Genomic DNA, 21,672 nt, shown 5'->3' with positions numbered 1-21,672 from the left:
TTCATGCGTGTTGTTCAAAAAAAATAGAGAAAAAAAAACGAAAACGAAATGAAAAAAAATAATTATAAACTTCGTATTTTGTATTAAAATTGTTGACAGTCGATTTTTCGCCGTATAGTTCGAAAAATAATAATAATAATAATCTTTCTCTCTATATTTTTCAGTATTTTTCGTAAAAATTAAGCAAAAAAAAAAAAATTTATTCTGCAAAATCGAACAGAAAAAAAAGATAAAAAAAGATAGAAGATAAAAAAAAGATAGAATAAAATAAGTGTTATATAATTAATTATTTGGCTTTGGATATTTTTGCAAATTTTTTACTATAATTATAGCGTTGGTCGTTGATATTGTGGTGCCATATTATTGTACACATTCCAATGTCGAAATCTTTATTGTTATCGTAACGTAATCTGACGACACAATTTTGTAAATATTCGAATCTCAATTTTTTAGGCAAAAAATAAATTTACTCCTTTTTGTTTTTTCTATGAAAAAAGGAAATTTCTTTCCTTTTGTAATTTTATTATAATAATTCTAATTCTATTAAATTAATTTTATATTTTTATTAAGTGAAATGTTTGGATACATTTACAATCTCAGTGTTACAAAATTCCCCCATAATTTTGTATAAAAAAAGAAGGAAAAATTTATAAATTTCTTGGAAAAGTATTTTTTCTGTTATATTTCTTGGAAATATTTATAAAATTTTTGAAAAAAAATTATTATTTCCAAACGAAATTGGAATTTGTACTGTAGAATTAAAAAAATTTCCTGATACAGTGGATTTTTAAAGAATTAAATTAAAAAAAATTTAATTTTAAAAATTAAAGTACGACAAAAAATTAAAAAAATTTTAATTAAAAAATTTTTTTTTAATTTTAATTAAAAAAAAATTAAAATTAAGAAATTTTTTAAAATTAAGAATTAAAATTAAATTTAAGAGAAAAAATTTAAACTTTTAAATAAAAGTTAGGTAATAAATCCCGAATTTTATTATCTGTCTAAAAATTTATTTTAACAAAATTATTATTTTTTTTTTGCAAAAAGTTTTACGCGAGTGAATTTGAACAAATTAAAAAAATATTTTTTTGCAAAAATACTTCAATAGGTTATTTAATTATTAATTAATTAATTAATTTCATTATTAATTAATTAATTAATTTCATTATTAATTAATTAATTAATTTCATTATTAATTTCATTACACTAAATTAGTTGACAAAATTTTCTACCGAAAAAAAATATTTTTTTCGACACAAAAACAGTATTTTTTAAAAAAGCTATCTGCAATTTTTTTCTTTTTAAATAAAAAATGTATTATTTTGTTAAAAAAAATAGCGACTCAACATTTATATTCTAACAATGTTTGAAACTCTTTCTTTAAAAAAAAATTTCTTTTGATTTTTAATTTTTTTGAATTTTCTTGTTTTAAAATTTATGATCATAAAATAAAATGTATTCAAAAACATTTTCTCTGTAAAATTTTTTTCCATTTTTTTAAAAATTATAAATTTTAATTTTGAATAAACTTCAATGGTTGAAGAATTTTTTTCTAAAAAAATACAATTTTTTTTTAAACATTTTCTTTTTAAATCAAATTTTACTTTACATTTAATTTCATAAATAAAATAAAGTAATAAAATAATAAACATTTTTTCAAAATAATTGCGGACGAGTTTTAAAAAACAATATATTTTCGAAAAAAAAATATTTTTAGTCATAAAATATTTCGTTGATTAATTTTATTCAATGACCCATGGAATTATTAAAAAAAAACATTTTAATTGAACAAATTTTTTTTTTAATTACGAAAATTGTTTCGTCAGAAAATTGTACATTCTCAATAAAGTTCTTTTAAAAAGGTCGACGAGAAACGTTGTGTGTCAAAAATAAAAAATTTAAATTTAGCAACAATTTCTAGTTCCTAAGTGCTGCGATTTTATTGAAATTTATTTAATTGCAAAAAAAAAATTAATTCAAATTTTCTTATTTCTTAGCAAATTTTTCTCGTTTTTTCTTCTTTTGTATGTTTTTTCTTTTTTGCGAAGTGTGAAATACATTTTTTTGTACAGTCGCTGCTCAAGTAGGAAAAAAAAAATTTTTTTTTTTTGTTTATTTAATTTGTCGTAGTCGGAATTTTCTTGTAATACAGAATTTCCCGAAAAACGCAATAAAATTATTGAAATTGATTCGAAAATAATTTTCTAAAACTTCTAATTAAATTATTTAGACGAAAATAAATAATTTGTTTTTTATACAATATCGATCAATTTTACATAAAAGAAAATATGTAACTTAAAATTTGGTTTCTTTTTTAAATTTGTAATTCGGTTGTGAATAACGCTCTCTAAAATTTAGTTTAATAAATTGTATTCAATTTATAATTATAGGAAATAAAAATAAAAATTTTGTTTAATTTGATTTAAAAAAAAAAAAAAATTTCATAATTTTTTTTTATAATTATTTCCCGTGAGGAGAATTTCGACTTCGCATATAATAATTGTAGAGGAAAAAAATGAATGTTTAGAGAAAGCATCGATTTTTGCAACGAACAGTATTTCATGACTGATTTTTTTTTCTATACTCAATTTTTCTTTTTTCGAATTTTTGTAAAATGTATTCCATTTATAATTTTATAAGTTTTAATGAAATACGTAATCAACTAATTTTAATAGTATGGACAATTATTTACTTAAATAATTAAAAAGAAAAGAACAATTTTTTACAGCATTATTACATTTTGTATTGTAAAAATAAAAATTAATTTGTGAATTACTTGATTGTTTAATAAATAAATAAAAATTCTATGAATAATAATTTTAGTCAATAAACAGTTTTGAAAAATTTTCTATTTCTGTGAAATTGAAAATAAAATAATCTATCAGTTACTTCTTTAGAAATTTCATTAAAAAAAAAAAAAAATGATTTGAAGAAAACAGTTTAAAAAGTTGATTTACTTTTTGTAAATATAAAAAAAAAATCTTTTGTGTGTGTATTCATTCTTTATTAATATATTTAAATATAAATATTGTGACTACTGTTCCTAAAATGTCACCGGCTTCCGATATTGAAAAGACTCACAATTTGAGAAATGTTCAAAAAGTGATGAAGTACGGACTAGCGTTCTTCCATCGCGTCGTTTGTATACAAAAAAAAGTAATTGATATTTGTAAACATCGAGATAAAAAATTCGTTTTTCTAAATAACGCTAGTCCGAACTCTATAGTGTAATAAAAAAAAATTGTAGAAGATAAAATTTTGTTTCTCCTAAAATTTTCTTTATTTAAATGTGAGAGACACGCTAGAACCTTGAAATAATAAACTTTGTCAGTGTAAAATTAACAAACAAGTAAATTTTGAAAAAATTATTTTAAATTTAAATAGAAAAAGTTTCCGCGAATAAAGAAAAGAACTGATTTCAGAAATTTTCAGTAATATTTCTCTTATTACTAATAATTACCAAAAAAAAAAAAATCTGGTTATTGTAAAACAAAATTTCTTTGAAGAAAGGTTCAAAAATTTTTATTTCAAGGTCCCAAAGTAAAAAAAAAAAGAAATTAAATTCCAATTATTTAAATAATAAAATTTTTTATTGGAGCAGTTCGAGAAATAAAAATACAATTGTTAATCACAATAGCAAAAAAAAAAAAAAATTTTTGCTTGATGTGTAAAAGAGTCAATCTCACAGTGCGAAGAAAATTTCCATACTTATTGGTATGGAGAGAAAAAAACTTCGATGTGTTGTATGTGAAAAAGTCCATTCTAAATAAATCGTATCGAATGAATCAAAGAGAAGAAACAAAAATTCAAACCTTGAAACATTATTATTATAATATATTTGTTATTTCCATAAATATAAACACTAGAGAAATTGAACAATTTTCTAATTATTGAATTTTATTGTATTTGATAATATTGCATTTCAGTATATTACAGTGAAATTTATATTTATTAATTATTTCGGCAAAATTAAAATTTTCAACTAAAGGGATTCTGTTGAATAGCTATTCAACAGAATCCCTTTAGTTTATTTTATTATTTCTCTTCTATTGAACCCCAGAGTAATAAGTTCCAAGCAAATCCAAACAGTTTTTAATTTTCCTCCGCCATATTGGATCCGCCATTTAAAATTTTTTAAATCCAAGGTTAGATTTGTAATCAGCGACCTTGAAAACCCCCGAGTAACAAGTTTCAAGCAAATCCAAATAGTTTTTAATTTTTATCCGCCATATTGAATCCGCCATTTTGAATTTTTTAAATCTAATATCAGATTCGTAATCAGCGACCTCGAAAACTTAAAATAGTTAATTTCAAGTAATTTCGATCAATTTTTTAAAAATAATCGGCCATATTGGATCCGCCATTTTGAATTTTAAAAAACTGACTACAGATTCGTGATCAGCTATACCTCAAACATTCTCGGCAAAGTACTTTTTATAAAATTAACATACATACTCATGATTCCGAATAATTTAAAATTCTTTTTTCTTAAATCTTGATTTCTCAAAAGCATTTCTGTCTTTATAACAAAATTTACTTTAAATTTAGATCGTAGATTAAAAGAACCATTTTTATAATTATTAGGAGAATACAGTTAAACCTGTCGGATTGCAACTCGATTTTTAACTTTTATCACAGTAAATAATCTTTGAATAAATTGTTTTATAACTTAATTCTGTAATATTTCTACAATATTCTGGAATTAAGTGAAAATAATTTTTGTTGAACATTTTCGAATTAAAAAAAAATGTTTTAAATAAGATTTTCATTCCGACAGGTTCGACTGTAGATGAATTCTTCTGGATTCAGGCGTTAGCCCAATCTTTTGCAAAACTAAGATCCGTTTTGTTTTGATCGAGGAAGGATATAAAAAATAAACGAAAATATAATCTTTTTTTTTTAAATTTATTATCAAACAGTGTATACAAAATTGCTGAAGGTAAGTAATAAAGTAAAATAAGTTATTAATACCAATAAATATATTAAAAGTCCGTTGCGGGCGAACATTGAAGTAATTTTCCTTTTAGAGATCAACATAATATTTCGTTTTTTCATGTGCTAATTTTTTCAACTCTTTCATAATACTCTTTTCACGTTCTAAAATCGTCGATTTATTTTCCAAAGACGAAAGAGTAACAATGATACACCGAATTTTTTCCCCTGCCTTGTTAGCACACTTTTTAGTATCTTCCACTACGTTGTCAATATGGAATTTAGTACCAGAAAGTAAAATAGTTTCATTTTCTACCTTAATCAGCAAATGATTAGCTTTCGATCTTATTATCGGTTCGGCAAAATTCAGTTTATAGAGAACTCTAGTTTGACCAGCTAAAGTGTTCTGGGAATATTCGATAGCCTTGTTTATGTCAGTTGACGTTGACGAAAATCTATTGAACTGAAATTCTTTCTTCTTGTCCGCAAGTACTTGATTAATTTCCGCAGTAATTCTCGATTCTCCTCTGAATAAATGTTGAGCGAATTGTTCGCCAGGCGTCTCGAATTGTCTGATTGCCAATCTGTAAATGGCGTTTTTCATTCTTCTCTCCTGATCTGAGGGTTTGTTCATTTTCACATATCCATCATCGCCGTACCATCTAAGAGCATAATAATCTTCGAATCGCATTTCCTTGAAAGCTTCTAGTCTCTTGAAGTCCTTTAATACTTTGTCAACTGGTAGAATTTTCCTAATATCAACATTCTCTTTGAGTGGGTACAGAGTGTCGATTTTCTTTGTTGCATCAGCGGCGGTTAAATCTTTACTGTCCATCACTTCGGAATACTTTAATTTGTAAAAGTCATCAGCGAGATCTATTTTTAATTTATCAGCCCAGGTGGGAATTTTCTGGAATTTAGTCTTTGCCCAGTCTTTTACAAAAGTAAGTTCCGTTTCTTTTGGTTCCTGGAAGGCATATTTTGATAGTTCGTCTTTAATTGCCTTTTCTGAAAGTTTATTGTTACCTTCTTTTGCCAATTTAATTGCTGCCTGCATACTTTTTATTCTGGACATTAAATTACGGCTCAATGGAGAACGCCTTGTGCGTGATTTTCCATTTCTGGGTTCGGATGATTTTCTAATGTTTCCCGGTAGCAGGGGTTGGATAATATCGTTAAATACTTGTTCCACTGCAAGGGTATCTAGATATGATGTTTCGCCCTTTTCGTTTTCAAAACCCACTCTATGCAACGTCTCCTTAAGTTGTTGTGGTAATCGAAGTGAATAGTCTGAAGAAGACATCGAACTGTATGCTATGAAACCTTCAATGCTGCCGTATTTGTCAAATACAGTAGATTCAATGACATAATTCAACACTTTGCTGACAACATTGGGATCTCTAGCTCCCTTTAGTTTGCAACTGGTTCCCACCTTTCCGGCTATGTAAAGTTTCCTTTCGTTCAGATCCAGATCATTGTTGTCCAGAAGAAAGTGATACAAGGCATTTACTGTTGCAATCGGTTTATGGATGTCAGATTCCTTAAGGAATTTTTCCGCGTAGAGAACATCACTCATTGATCTCATGCAACTCAATATGGAGACCATTTGAAGGGTTCCCAACGGATTCACAAAGTTTCCCACCTCCATTTTTCTTTCTCACTTAATGCTCTTTAATTTTCTCTAAAAATAAACGAAAGCAGTTTTTTAATTTACAAAAGAATAAAGTTTAAGACTTCTTAAATGATAAATATGCTTTTTTAATTGTTAGCGAATGTTGTTCAATTGTAATGTAATTGTAAGATAATAAAGTAAGTTAAAATTTTACAAACCTTATACTTCTTGTTGTACTTTACTTTTGTTGTAATGAAAAACAAACAATTTTGAAGTAATTGTGGTACTAATAGAAAAACCCACCTAATAAGTTTAGACACTTTTTCTTCCTCTTTGCTACTGCTTCTGCTTTACCTTTTATACCAAATTTATCCGATTTATTTAGAAATATTTTTTTGTAACATTCATTAGCTAAGTGATGAATAAGCCAATTTTCTTCAAAAGATTTCATATTGACACAAATGTCTAGAATCTTTTTGATTATGCCAATTAATTTTATAAAATAAAAAGTATTACCCTAATTTACGGTATTTTTATTTTCTTTCAAATTTTTCAAAAAATATGTATAAATATTTACTATTTGTAGTGTTTTTGTAATTTCTATGACATGAAAGAATTCACAATTATTGAAGCGCATAAATGAATACGTAACATAAAATATGTCAATATTAATTCCTTATCTATATGATTTGTTTAGTTTATTAATATCAATACAACGTGTCAATACTTTTTTGAAATTGTTCTTATAATATTTGATTTTATTAATAAGATAATAATTCTATAGAGAGGCAAACAATTTATTCTAAATAGAAACATATTTTTGCTCAATGTTTTCTTAATTAAACTTTTATTTTAAAAACAAAGATTAACCATTTCAAAAGTGAACACCTTGTGTTACGCAATAGTTTAAAAAGCGTATGAATGTTCTCTAAATATGCCATTTGATGGAACTGCATTTGGCCTCGCATTTGGCCGAACGTAGTTTTGCACAATTAACAATTCGCAAAATTTTGTAGAAAAGTTTAATTATCTTTTTTAATAATAAATAACTCATTATATTCTCTTTGGTAAGGTAGGTTAGAAAAGATAATTCATAACTGGGTTAATAATTATTACGCAATACACAAAAATTTTAATAAAATGTAATTTATTTACAAAAAGGTTATTAAATACATTTACAAAAGAAATAAATATTAAAAGCTGAATACATATAAAAATTAAAAACTATACTTTTTTTCCTCGCGTTCAATTTGTTTTTTAACAAATTAAGTTTTATAAAATTACTCTCAATAAGTAATTTTTGATTCACAGGTCAACATAGTATATCGTTTTTTCTTGAGCCAATTCTTTTAACTTCTTCATGATACTCTTTTCACGTTCTAAAATCATCGATTTATTTTCCAAAGACGAAAGTGTAACGATGATACACCTTATTTCATCTCCCGATTGGCTAACGCAATCTTTAGTATTCTCCACTACGCTATCAATATGAAATTTAGTTCCAGGAAGCAAAATCGTTTCATTTTCGTCCTTAATTAGCAAATGATTAGCTTTAGCTCTTATTATTGGTTCAGCAAAATTCATTTTATAGAGAACTCTAGTTTGACCAGCTAAAGTGTTCTGGGAATATTCGATAGCCTTGTTTATGTCAGTAGACGTTGATGTAAATCTATTGAATTCAAATTCCTTCTTTTCGTCTGCAAGTACTTGATCAATATCTGCAGTGGTTCTAGATTCTCCTCTAAATAACTGTTGAGCGAATTGTTCGCCAGGCGTCTCGAATTGTCTGATTGCCAATCTGTAAATGGCGTTTTTCATTCTTCTTTCCTGATCTGAGGGTTTGTGCATTTTCACAAATCCATCGTCGCCGTACCATCTAAGAGCATAATAATCTTCGAATCGCATTTCCTTGAAAGCTTCGAGTCTCTTGAAGTCCTTTAATACTTTGTCAACTGGTAGAATTTTCCTAATATCAGCATTCTCTTTGAGTGGATACAGAGTGTCGATTTTCTTCGTTGCATCAGCGGCGGTTAAATCTTTATTGCCCATCACTTCGAAATATTTTAATTTGTAGAAGTCATCAGCAAGTTCTATTTTTAATTCTTCGGCCCATGGGGGAATCTTCTGGAATTTAGTGTTCGCCCAGTCTTTGACAAAATTAAATTCTGTTTGCTTTGGTTCCTGGAAAGCATATTTTGATAGTTCGTTGATAATAACCGTTTCTGACAATTTGATGTTACTTGTTATTGCAAATTTAACGGCTGATTGCATATTTTTTGCTCTTGCTATTAAATTACGAATCAACGGAGATCGCTTTGTGCGTAATCTACCATTTCTTGGTTTCGATGATTTTCTTTTATTTTCTGGTATCAGCGGTTGGATCAAATCGTTAAATATTTGTTCCACTGCAAGAGTATCAAGATATGATGTTTCGCCTTTTTCGTTTTGAAAACCCACTCTATGCAACGTCTCCTTAAGTTGTTGTGGTAATCGAAGTGAATAGTCTGAAGAAGACATCGAACTGTATGCTATGAAACCTTCAATACTGCCGTATTTGTCAAATACAGTAGATTCAATGACATGATTCAACACTTTGCTGACAACATTGGGATCTCTAGCTCCCTTTAGTTTGCAACTGGTTCCCACCTTTCCGGCTATGTAAAGTTTCCTTTCGTTCAGATTCGAATCATTGTTGTCCAGAAGAAAGTGATACAAGGCATTTACTGTTGCAATCGGTTTATGGATGTCAGATTCCTTAAGGAAATTTTCCGCGTAGAGAACATCACTCATTGATCTCATGCAACTCAATATGGAGACCATTTGAAGGGTTCCCAACGGATTCACAAAGTTTTCCACCTCCATTTTTCTTTCTCACTTAATGCTCTTTAATATTCTCTAAAAATAAACGAAAGCGGTTTTTTTAATTTACAAAAGAATAAAGTTTAAGACTTCTTAAATGATAAATATGCTTTTCTAATTTTTAGCGAATGTTAATATTTTACCAACCTTATGCTTTGCCTTGTTGTACTTTACTTTTGTTATAATAACAAACAAAAATTGTTGAAGTAATTGAGGTACTTATATAAAAGAATCCACCTAATAAGTTTAGATACTTTTTCTTACTGATAATTTCTAGTGTTTCTACTTTGCCTTATATACGAATTTTACATCCGGTTTGATTTGAAATATTTTTCTGTTTTGTACATTTATTGGCTAATTAACAATTCTGAAATATTCTATTGGAACGTTTTTTATTGACACAACTGTACAATAGTTTCTGTTATAATAATCTAAAGCGCAAAGTTAAACATATTTGTCTAATTCACCTTCTTTGAATACTGTTTAAGATTCTTCAAATATAAAAATATTGACTACTTTGTAGTGGTTACGTGATTTATGGCATGGAAAGAATTAAGAATTACTGCTACGCATTAATAAACTATGTGTATAAATTTTGTCAATATTTTTGTCGATATCAATATGAGTCGTCTAATCAAATAATATTAATACACGTGTGTGAATAACTTTTTGAAAATGCTGGTTAATCTGGTTAATAGAAACATCCACCTGAAAACTTTCCAATAATTGGGATTCAGCTATATCCAATATTCATTATATCTTTATAGAACTATATAAATGGGCTGATTACAATTGACCAAAATATATTTCAGAATCACCAATTAGAGGCACAGGCCCTATAAGTTAGTCTCTTGCATCTGCTTTGGCTAATTAATCCGCTTTATCATTACCAATGAATCCACTGTGGCCAAGCACCCAAATCGTTTTAAAGAGAAAATCGCTGACTTGCTATATCCGAAAGGATAAAAATATTTTTATCATAATAAATTTCTAGGGCCTTAACAGCACTTAACAGCATAACGTCACCACTGTTTTAATTGTAAGATGCATGGGTTCCAGCTACAAGAGAGCATCAAGCGTTTGAGATGTTTTTTATTCCACAGTAGCCCACGATACCAAAGAAGCATAGAGGTCAATCTAGGGAGTACAAGTTGATAAATTTATGAATTAATTTAAAAATATAAGAAATCATCTATTTCAGTTTAAAATGGATAACATTGTAAACAATTTTTTTTTCAAAATTTTGATAAACAATTAATTAGAAAAGCAATATTTTTTTGATAGAATAATTATCTAGACCGACGTTGTGTTAAACATTAAATAAGAAACAATGATTTATAGGCCACAGAAAGTTTCGTAATTCGAAAACACATGTAGGTCTCATTGATACAATTTATTGGATACTAGCTGTCGTACACGTCCTCAACGGGTTTTAGTACCTACCATTACATTTAAGATTATATACTTAAAACTTGTTTAAAATTTATGAAATTTATAAATGCTTTAATGCACATATTTCAGTAATATTATTTCCAAAATATGCGAAGTGAAGATAATTAATCAAGCATTTAAAAAAATGATTTTCAATTTTCTACTTTTCAGACTGATGGAAATAAGACGTATCTTTAATGGTTTATTATAGGAAGATTGAAAAACAAATAGAATTTCTCTAATTTTTACAAAAATAAATAAATTTTAGTCAATCGTAATCAGCACATTTAGTTACACATTGATTGATTACATCTATATCCGAATTATTTAGAATCTGCGAGTTGGAAGTAACTAAAGAGATATTACATAAATCTGTTTTCATCGGTTCTGCATAAATTGTTAGCTTTTTATAATACTAATCAAATTTCAGTACAGCATGTTTAGAAAACTATTGACACAGTTGTATTAATATTATTCGATTAGACTACTTTTATAGATAACGACAAAAATATTGACATAATTTACACTTAGATTTTAGTTATGCGTATAATAAATTATTAATTCTTTCCTGACAATAATCACGTCAGCATTAAAGCTAGTAAATATTTTTATACATTTTCAAAGTGTGTCAAAGAAAGCTAATAGAACCTAAATTATATGCAAACATTTTTAACAAAAACCAAAATCCATTAAATTCTAGACCGGATTTACAATTTAGAATAAATGATTTACATAATATATGAAATAAATTAGAAAAGTAGTAACAAGTGTATATTTTCATAGTTTGGGAAAATTTTGGAAACTAACGCCATTCCGAAAAAGCAACTCATGAATGCATTTATATGAACCAACATGCAACATGTACTATTAGTTTAAACTACATAAAGAAAATAAGACTAATATTGTCAAATTTAATTATAAATGAATGAATATATAATTCTATAAAGATATATAATGAATATTGGATATAGCTGAATCCCAATTACTGGAAAGTTTTCAGGTGGATGTTTCTATTAACCAGATTAACCAACTTTTTCAAAAAGTTATTCACACACGTGTATTAATATTATTTGATTAGACGACTCATATAGATATCGACATAAATATTGACAAAATTTACACCTAGAGTTTATTAATGCGTAGCAGTAATTCTTAATTCATTCCATGCCATAAATCACGTAACTACTACAAGCAGTAAATATTTTTAACCATATAATTTAGATTACTATAACAAAACGAATTGTACAGTTGTGTCAATAAAAAACGTTTCAATAGAATTTGTCAAAATTGTTAATTAGCAAATAAATGTACAAAACAGAAAAATATTTCTAATCAAACCGGATGTAAATTTCGTATATAAGGCAAAGTAGAAACACTAGAAATTATCAGTAAGAAAAAGTATCTAAGCTTATTAGGTGGATTCTTCTATTAGTACCTCAATTACTTTAAAAATATTTGTTTGTTATTACAACAAAAGTAAAGTACAACAAGGCAAAGCATAAGGTTGGTAAAACATTAACATTCGTTAACAAAATTAGAAAAGCATATTTATCATTTAAGAAGTCTTAAACTTTATTCTTTTGGAAATTTAAAAAAATTGCTTCTTCTATTTTTAGAAAATTAAAGAGCATTAAGTGAGAAAGAAAAATGGAGGTGGGAAACTTTGTGAATCCGTTGGGAACCCTTCAAATGGTCTCCATATTGAGTTGCATGAGATCAATGAGTGATGTTCTCTACGCGGAAAACTTCCTTAAGGAATCTGACATCCATAAACCGATTGCAACAGTAAATGCCTTGTATCACTTTCTTCTGGACAACAATGATCTGGATCTGAACGAGAAGAAGCTTTACCTAGCCAAAAAGGTGGGAAACAGTTGCAAACTAATGGGAGCTAGAGATCCCAATGTTGTCAGCAAAGTGTTGAATCATGTCATTGAATCTACTGTATTTGACAAATACGGCAGCATTGAAGGTTTCATAGCATACAGTTCGATGTCTTCTTCAGACTATTCACTTCGATTACCACAACAACTTAAGGAGACGTTGCTTAGAGTGGGTTTTCAAAACGAGAAGGGCGAAACATCATATCTTGATACTCTTGCAGTGGAACAAATATTTAACGATTTGATCCAACCGCTGATACCAGAAAATAAAAGAAAATCATCAAAACCAAGGAATGGTAGATTACGCACAAAGCGATCTCCGTTGATTCGTAATTTAATAGCAAGAGCAAAAAATATGCAATCAGCCGTTAAATTTGCAATAACAAGTAACATCAAATTGTCAGAAACGGTTATTATCAACGAACTATCAAAATATGCTTTCCAGGACCCGAAACAAACGGAACTTAATTTTGTCAAAGACTGGGCGAACACTAAATTCCAGAAGATTCCCCCATGGGCCGAAGAATTAAAAATAGAACTTGCTGATGACTTCTACAAATTAAAATATTTCGAAGTGATGGGCAATAAAGATTTAACCGCCGCTGATGCAACGAAGAAAATCGACACTCTGTATCCACTCAAAGAGAATGCTGATATTAGGAAAATTCTACCAGTTGACAAAGTATTAAAGGACTTCAAGAGACTCGAAGCTTTCAAGGAAATGCGATTTGAAGATTATTATGCTCTTAGATGGTACGGCGATGATGGATTTGTGAAAATGCACAAACCCTCAGATCAGGAAAGAAGAATGAAAAACGCAATTTACAGATTGGCAATCAGACAATTCGAGACGCCTGGCGAACAATTCGCTCAACAGTTATTTAGAGGAGAATCTAGAACCACTGCAGATATTGATCAAGAACTTGCAGACGAAAAGAAGGAATTTGAATTCAATAGATTTACATCAACGTCAACTGACATAAACAAGGCTATCGAATATTCCCAGAACACTTTAGCTGGTCAAACTAGAGTTCTCTATAAAATGAATTTTGCTGAACCAATAATAAGAGCTAAAGCTAATCATTTGCTAATTAAGGACGAGAATGAAACGATTTTGCTTCCTGGAACTAAATTTCATATTGACAGCGTAGTGGATAATACTAAAGATTGCGTCAGTCAATCAGGGGATAAAATAAGATGTATCGTTGTTACACTTTCGTCTTTGGAAAATAAATCGATGATTTTAGAACGTGAAAAGAGTATCATGAAGATGTTAAAAGAATTGGCGCAAGAAAAAACGAAATACTATGTTGACCTGTGAATAAAAGATTACTTGTAAGTAATTTTAGAAAGCTTAGTTTGTTAAAGAACAAGTTGAACGCGAGGACAATATAAGTTATTTTTTTTAATTTTTATTCAGCTTTTAATATTTATTTCTTTTGTATATGTATTTAATAACCTTTTGTAAATAAATTACATTTTATCAAAATTTTTGTGTGTTGCTTATAATAATTTTAAACCCAGTTATGAATTATATCTTTTTTAACCTTCTCTGACTAAGAAAATTTAATTACTTGTTTATTTTTCAAAAAGATAATTAAACTCACCTAGGGTAGAAGATAGGGTAAGTCCGGGGGAGATGGTCTTTTAAAATTCTTTAAAAATTATAAAAAAGTAATTTTTGTCTGAACTTTTATTGATAATTAAACACTGAACACTTAACTTTAAAATAACAAGAAATAAAATATTTTTATAGAAACATCTTAGATTTTATATTTTTAATCGTTTATATTACTTTTCTCTTTTTCTGGTCGCATTTAAACATTTATCAGGAAATTCAGTGCAATCTTCTCTCTAAATATGAATCAGCGAAAACTCGCTAATTATGCAGCTATAAGTATGCAGCTGATTCAATCAGCGTATATAGGTTGAAATATCAGTGACTAATCGCTGTTTCATTAGTGTATACATATACGCTGATTGAATCAGCTGCATAATTAGCGACTTTTCGCTGATTCAAATTTAAAGAGTTATGTAGTCAAAAATTTCAAAAACTGCACTGAATCCTATATTCAATCAAAATGTCGTTTGATTGTAACTTTCGTCTCAAACAACAAATAGATCTCCATCTCTGGTGTGCCCACTTAAGCTGTCCGGGCAAGAGCTTCAATTTACAAGGCAGGCAAAATATCTAGGGATAATCCCGGACAGTTTGCTGGTTTGGAAAAATCACTTAAATATAGAAGAAGTACAAAAAACTTTCAGCTGCTCTTTGGCAATGTAAATGGGCCATTAGAGTCAGCTCGCAGGTGAATATGATTCGTACGAATTTCGTTTGGAGTTCGTTAAGAATTCTTCCAAAATTCGTTCAGATTTTGGGTTAAATTCCGATAGGAATTCGTGTGCCGTTTTAAAACGTTTTTAGTGCGAATTCCAAAAAGAATTAAAGTTAATCGATTGTTTATTATTTTCCCTGGAGATCTGTTGCTAACAAAAAATTGAAAATCGAATTATTCAAAAATTATAACAATAATGAACGGTAAACAATTGATAAATTAATTTTAAAGACATTAATAAAATTCAAATTAAAAGTTATGAGAAAATCTTCTGAATCAGCAATTGATTTGATCATTACAATACTCCTCCAATATAATTGTTTGACAAAACCAAGTATTAAAATCGAAATTGCCAAGAAAATATTGAAAATAAAATTCGTAATCTTCTTAAACTCCAAATTGACATAATATTGGTTGACAAATTAAGGACTTTATCTTCATTAAGCAATTAAGAGATTTGAGCAACGACCCAAATGTGCGTAACGAAGCCTTCCAAGAATTGGATAAATCTTCAATTTTTCTTATGAAACCAAATAGTGTTATAACGGAAAATAATTGATGTTGATTTTGCCCATTAATTTCTCAGGTACATACAATCAAAAAGAATAATCCAACAATTAATTGAATCTTCAAATCTTCAAATTTTCTTTTATTGTTGACTCGAACGTGAATTATATAATTAATCGAAGAATTTACATAAATTATTGTTCTTTAAAAAAAAATAATTTCCTTGTCTCAAATTGTTGTGAAATCATAATGATTAATTAATTTATTCCAAATTTATAATAAAAAATGAAGGTTAATTAATTAAATTAAAGTGGAGAATATTTGTAAATTGTAAATTTTTACAATATTACAGCTTGATTGATTTTCTTTACTTTGCTTTTTTTTTGGAAACAATGTTATTGAAATATTTGTATTAAAACATTCATTTTCATAAATTTTAAACATGTTTTAAGCAACGTTAAATACATAAATTTAAATATGATTGTAGATCCTAAAACCCGTTGAAGACGTGTTGAATTGAATTGTGTCAATGAGACATATATGCATTTTCGAATTACGAAACTGTCTATGGCCTATAAATCATATTTTCTTATTTAATGTTTAATACACCGACGGCCTAGATTAATTTAAAAAGAATATAATAAGTTTCTGTATAATAATTTGCTAATAATTTGCTGATAATTTGCTAATTATCTTATATCTGTACTTTTTATTTTCTTCCCTAAAAAAATTGTTTTCATTTGGACTGTCTGTGTAATAAAATGGTTTACAAAAAATTATTTAAAATATTTTCCTTGAAACTTTCTAATTTCATTTTTAACTCTAACAATGAATAATATGAAATAATAGACAACGTCCTGGGATTTACAATGAGATAAACGTATAATTATGTAACATGATCAATTTGATTGATAAACAAACACATATATACATATAACTTTTTCCCATTAAAAAAATAACACATTCGCTTGTTAACCGGTCATACGAGTACGAGGAAAATTTTTTAAAAATTTTTCAAAGATGGAAACTTTAAAGGCTATAAGTCAAATTTTTTAATATTTTTCAAACTGAAAAAAGTTATTTATTAATAAGATTAAGAAATGATTGATACAAATTGATTTACTAAAAATAGAAGAAGGTATGTAGAAAAAATAATTTTTCTAAAATTCGAAATATTGATAGAAAGAAAGATAAATATACATCATGATAAAATGTACAATGTACATTGATAAGAATATTTCTCAATACTTTTTTGTTTTCAAATTACACAGTAATTGATTATTTAAGTATTTTTTAATGTTTCCTTCTATTCTTTATTGTGAAGGTAACAATTTTCATACACTACACAAATTAAAAACTCCAACTTTGAGAACTTTTTTTTAACAAAAAAATTATAATGGATACATTGCGTATATTTTTTCTCATATTCGGAATATTCGTACAAAGTTCATTCACGTAAGTTTTATTGAAAATTTTATAACAGTACATTATGCATCAAATGAAGTAAATTAAAAAAAAAGAAAAATCAAAAGAAAAGGAATTTAAAAATATTTTCTTTCAGGTTAGACAATGATTTTGATTTGTTAGTGTTTAGTCAACAGTGGATAAAAAGTTTGTGCATTAAATCACAAATACCACAGAACAAATGTAATCTTCCGCAAGAGGATCATTGGACAATTCATGGTATTTGGCCGAGTCAATATCAACAACAAAGTCCATGGAATTGTAGACCGGATTTACTATTTCAGGTAAATAAATTGGACAATATAAGAAATGAGTTAGAACTAAAGTGGCCAAGTGTCCATGTCAATAATTCGGAGAAATTTTGGAAGCACGAGTGGGATAAGCATGGAACATGTTCTATTACTTTGAACTCGATGAATACAATGGAAAAATATTTTAAAATGGGATTAAAGCTAAATAGAATACATAATATCAAGAATATTTTCGAAAGATCAAATATTACACCAGGTGGAATATACAACGTTAGACAAATTTTGAATGCTTTAAAGGAAAATTTAGGAGTTTCGACAAATGTCATGTGTGCCAAACGCCGCAAGGTAGAAATATATTCCTTAAGAAATTTTAACTCTTTATAATATAAAAAATCTGTTATTTGATTTATATATAGCAGTTTTTTTTAAGTTGTATAATGCGTTTTTTCTTTTCCTAGAGCAAAAATCAATATTTACTGGAAATCAGGATTTGTTTAAACAAGGAATTACGATTGATCGACTGCAGAGATCACTTTAAATTCGAAACTAATTGTGAGCAATCAAAATTAGTGGTCTACCCAGAACGACAGGATGATTATAAGTAATTCCAGTGAATCAATAAATTATCATTATTAAAAATCCATTTTCGAATTCGCTGTTTTAAACTCAATAAAGTCAATCTATATGTGATATAAATTGTGGATCATTCCTTTTTACTACGAAAGAATTAAGATTAATTTGAGAACTTAACAGAATGTAAAATTTAGAAAATTTAAGCTTAATATGCTACATCAAAAATTACATATGAAGTGGACATACATCAGTGGATGTTTATGTCTTCATCGGTTCTGTATAAATTGTTAGCTTTTTGTAATACAAATAAAATTTCAGTACAGTACTCTTAGAACATTATTGTCACATTTGTATCAATATTATTCGATTAGACTACTTTTATAGATAACGACAAAAAAATATTTTAGTTATGCGTAGTATCAGTAATTATTAATTCTTTCCTGACAATAATCACGTCAGCATTAAAGCAAGTAAATATTTTTATACACTTTCGAAGTATGTCAAAGAAAATTAATAGAACCTAAATTATATATGCAAACATTTTTAACAAAGACCAAAATCCATTAAATTCTAGACCGTATTTACAATTTAGAATAAATGATTTACACAATATATGAAATAGATTAGAAATGTAGTGACCAAGTGTTTGTTTTCAGTTTAGTAAAATTTTGGAAGCAATGACATTCCGAAAGGCAACATATAAATGCATATGAAACAACATGCAACATGTACTATTAGTCTAAACTACATAAAGAAAATGAGACAAATATTGTCAAACTTAATTATAGATGAATGAAAATATAGTTCTATTAAGATATAATGAATATTGGTTACAGCTATATCCCAATTATTGGAAAGTTTTCAGGTGGATGTTTCTATTAACCAGATAAACCAGCATTTTCAAAAAGTTATTCAGACAAGTGTATTAATATTATTTGACTAGACAACTCATATAGATATCGACAAAAATATTGACAAAATTTACACCTAGAGTTTATTGATGCGTAACAGTAAATCTTAATTATTTCCATTCCATAAATCACGTAACCACTACAAGTAGTCAATATTTTTTATATTTGAAGCAATTTAAAGAATATTCATAGAAGGCGAATTAGACAAATATGTTTAACTTTGCGCTTTAGATTATTATAACAAACACTATTGTACAGTTGTGTCAATATAAAACACGTTTTAATAGAATTTGTCAAAATTGTTAATTAGCCAATAAATTTACAAAACAGAAAAATATTTCTAATCAAACCGGATGTAAATTTCGTATATAAGGCAAAGTAGAAACATTAGAAATAATCAGTAAGAAAAAGTATCTAAACTTATTAGGTGGATTCATCTATTAGTACCTCAATTACTTCAAAAATATTTGTTTGCTATTACAACAAAAGTAAAGTACAACAAGGCAAAGCATAAGGTTGGTAAAACATTAATATTCGTTAACAATTAGAAAAGCATATTTATCATTTAAGAAGTCTTAAACTTTATTCTTTTGTAAATTAAAAAAACTGCTTTCGTTTATTTTTAGAGAAAATTAAAGAGCATTAAGTGAGAAAAGAAAATGGAGGTGGGAAACTTTGTGAATCCGTTGGGAACCCTTCAAATGGTCTCCATATTAAGTTGCATGAGATCAATGAGTGATGTTCTCTACGCGGAAAACTTCCTTAAGGAATCTGACATCCATAAACCGATTGCAACAGTAAATGCCTTGTATCACTTTCTTCTGGACAACAATGATCTGGATCTGAACGAGAAGAAGCTTTACCTAGCCAAAAAGGTGGGAACCAGTTGCAAACTAAAGGGAGCTAGAGATCCCAATGTTGTCAGCAAAGTGTTGAATCATGTCATTGAATCTACTGTATTTGACAAATACGGCAGTATTGAAGGTTTCATAGCATACAGTTCGATGTCTTCTTCAGACTATTCACTTCGATTACCACAACAACTTAAAGAGACGTTGCATAGAGTGGGTTTTCAAAACGAAAAGGGCGAAACATCATATCTCGATACCCTTGCAGTGGAACAAGTATTTAACGATTTTATCCAACCGCTGCTACCGGGAAACATTAGAAAATCATCCGAACCCAGAAATGGAAAATCACGCACAAGGCGATCTCCATTGAGCCGTAATTTAATATCCAGAATAAAAAGTATGCAGGCAGCAATTAAATTGGCAAAAGCAAGTAACAACAAACTTATAGAAAAGGCAATTGCAGACGAGCTATCAAAATACGCCTTCCAGGAACCAAAGCAAACAGAACTTAATTTTGTCAAAGACTGGGCGAACACTAAATTCCAGAAGATTCCCCCATGGGCCGAAGACTTAAAAATAGAACTTGCTGATGACTTCTACAAATTAAAATATTCCGAAGTGATGGACAATAAAGATTTAACCGCCGCTGATGCAACAAAGAGAATCGACACTCTGTATCCACTCAAAGAGAATGCTGATATTAGGAAAATTCTACCAGTTGACAAAGTATTAAAGGACTTCAAGAGACTAGAAGCTTTCAAGGAAATGCGATTCGAAGATTATTATGCACTTAGATGGTACGGCGACGATGGATTTGTGAAAATGCACAAACCCTCAGATCAGGAAAGAAGAATGAAAAACGCCATTTACAGATTGGCAATCAGACAATTCGAAACGCCTGGCGAGCAATTCGCTCAACAGTTATTCAGAGGAGAATCTAGAACGACTGCAGATATTGATCAAGTACTTGCAGACGAAAAAAGGGAATTTGAATTCAATAGATTTTCATCAACGTCTACTGACATAAACAAGGCTATCGAATATTCCCAGAACACTAGAGCTGGTCAAACTAGAGTTCTCTATAAAATGAGTTTTGCTGAACCAATAATAAGAGCTAAAGCTAATCATTTGCTAATTAAGGACGAGAATGAAACGATTTTGCTTCCTGGAACTAAATTTCATATTGATAGTGTAGTGGAGGTTACTAAAGATTGTGTTAGCCAATCGGGAGATAAAATAAGGTGTATCATTGTTACTCTTTCGTCTTTGGAGAATAAATCGACGATTTTAGAACGTGAAAAGAGTATCATGAAGAAGTTAAAAGAATTGGCCCAAGAAAAAACGATATACTATGTTGACCTATGAATCGTCAAATTCTCGTCAACATTTGAATTATCTTTATAAATAGCAAAATTCTTCGCCGAAATTCAATAATTTTTGGAATTTTTTATAAAATTTATTGCAAAATTAAATTACTTTCATAAATTACGATATTCATGATAAGAATTCTATTATTTTTAAAAGTAATAAAATTCAATTATTTTCTAAAATTTTAATAAAATTCAAGGCAAAATTTTAATTAGGTATTTTTAAAAATTGTCCTCAATTCAATGATTTTCAATATTCTACTATTTTAATTAAATTTTTCTAAAAGAATTCAATTATTAAACAAAATTTTTGATAAAATTCTACACGAAAATTTAATTACACTGAAACCCCACTTATTTAAAGTCTCGTTTACCTAAAGTCGCGTTTATTTGAACCCGTTTTTGCTTCAGTTATTTTTAGTTAGAATCAGCCCTAACCTCACTTATTTTAGCTCATGCGCAGTACGCGACCAATGAAAAGATACTTACATTCCCATTGGTTGAGTTCAAAGAAAACCAACCAATCATGTCAATTTATCGAATTACGTCACCAACATAGGTTATGTCGACCTAAATACAAATAAACGCGACACTTTGTTTCGAATTGCGTGGGCCATGTTCAAATAAGTGGGGTTTCAGTGTATTTAAAATAAAATAAAAGTTCCATATAGGAATAAAATTATTTAATATAAAAT

The 21,672-nt window shown here is 28.1% G+C and overlaps 5 protein-coding genes across 6 annotated transcripts; 3 read left to right on the top strand and 2 right to left on the bottom strand.

The window, feature by feature from the left end:
• Positions 1-4,889: 4,889 nt before the first annotated feature.
• Positions 4,890-6,896, bottom strand: LOC122502632. The gene is made up of 2 exons (XM_043612783.1): positions 6,763-6,896; positions 4,890-6,613 (listed from the first exon to the last, which is right to left on the bottom strand). The coding sequence occupies exon 2, from the start codon at positions 6,578-6,580 to the stop codon at positions 5,024-5,026; it is 1,557 nt and encodes a 518-aa protein (XP_043468718.1). The 5' UTR covers positions 6,581-6,613; positions 6,763-6,896; the 3' UTR covers positions 4,890-5,023.
• An 853-nt stretch (positions 6,897-7,749) lies between these two features.
• On the bottom strand, positions 7,750-9,660 carry LOC122502641. The gene is made up of 2 exons (XM_043612793.1): positions 9,551-9,660; positions 7,750-9,439 (listed from the first exon to the last, which is right to left on the bottom strand). Exon 2 carries the CDS (start codon positions 9,404-9,406, stop codon positions 7,850-7,852), a length of 1,557 nt encoding a protein of 518 aa, XP_043468728.1. The 5' UTR covers positions 9,407-9,439; positions 9,551-9,660; the 3' UTR covers positions 7,750-7,849.
• Positions 9,661-12,229: 2,569 nt separating this feature from the next.
• Positions 12,230-14,132, top strand: LOC122502636. Its single transcript, XM_043612787.1, has 2 exons — positions 12,230-12,337; positions 12,451-14,132. Exon 2 carries the CDS (start codon positions 12,482-12,484, stop codon positions 14,036-14,038), a length of 1,557 nt encoding a protein of 518 aa, XP_043468722.1. The 5' UTR covers positions 12,230-12,337; positions 12,451-12,481; the 3' UTR covers positions 14,039-14,132.
• A 2,396-nt stretch (positions 14,133-16,528) lies between these two features.
• Positions 16,529-18,173, top strand: LOC122502608 (ribonuclease Oy-like). 2 transcript variants are annotated; one of them, XM_043612759.1, is made up of 4 exons: positions 16,529-16,698; positions 16,885-17,015; positions 17,122-17,620; positions 17,734-18,173. In XM_043612759.1, exons 2-4 carry the CDS (start codon positions 16,957-16,959, stop codon positions 17,878-17,880), a joined length of 705 nt encoding a protein of 234 aa, XP_043468694.1. In that variant the 5' UTR covers positions 16,529-16,698; positions 16,885-16,956; the 3' UTR covers positions 17,881-18,173. The 2 variants fall into 2 exon arrangements, with proteins under 2 accessions (XP_043468694.1, XP_043468693.1); XM_043612758.1 differs by lacking the exon at positions 16,529-16,698 and having other exon boundaries at positions 16,832-17,015.
• A 993-nt stretch (positions 18,174-19,166) lies between these two features.
• LOC122502659 lies at positions 19,167-21,028 on the top strand. Its single transcript, XM_043612818.1, has 2 exons — positions 19,167-19,274; positions 19,386-21,028. The coding sequence occupies exon 2, from the start codon at positions 19,419-19,421 to the stop codon at positions 20,973-20,975; it is 1,557 nt and encodes a 518-aa protein (XP_043468753.1). The 5' UTR covers positions 19,167-19,274; positions 19,386-19,418; the 3' UTR covers positions 20,976-21,028.
• Positions 21,029-21,672: the final 644 nt, after the last annotated feature.

Source organism: Leptopilina heterotoma, unplaced genomic scaffold (assembly GCF_015476425.1).
Source record: "Leptopilina heterotoma isolate Lh14 unplaced genomic scaffold, ASM1547642v1 Lhet_235, whole genome shotgun sequence".
Classification (NCBI taxonomy): Eukaryota; Metazoa; Arthropoda; class Insecta; order Hymenoptera; family Figitidae; genus Leptopilina; species Leptopilina heterotoma.
The sequence above is the reverse complement of the archived record's forward strand: the minus strand, read 5'-3'. Positions and strand labels throughout refer to the sequence as shown.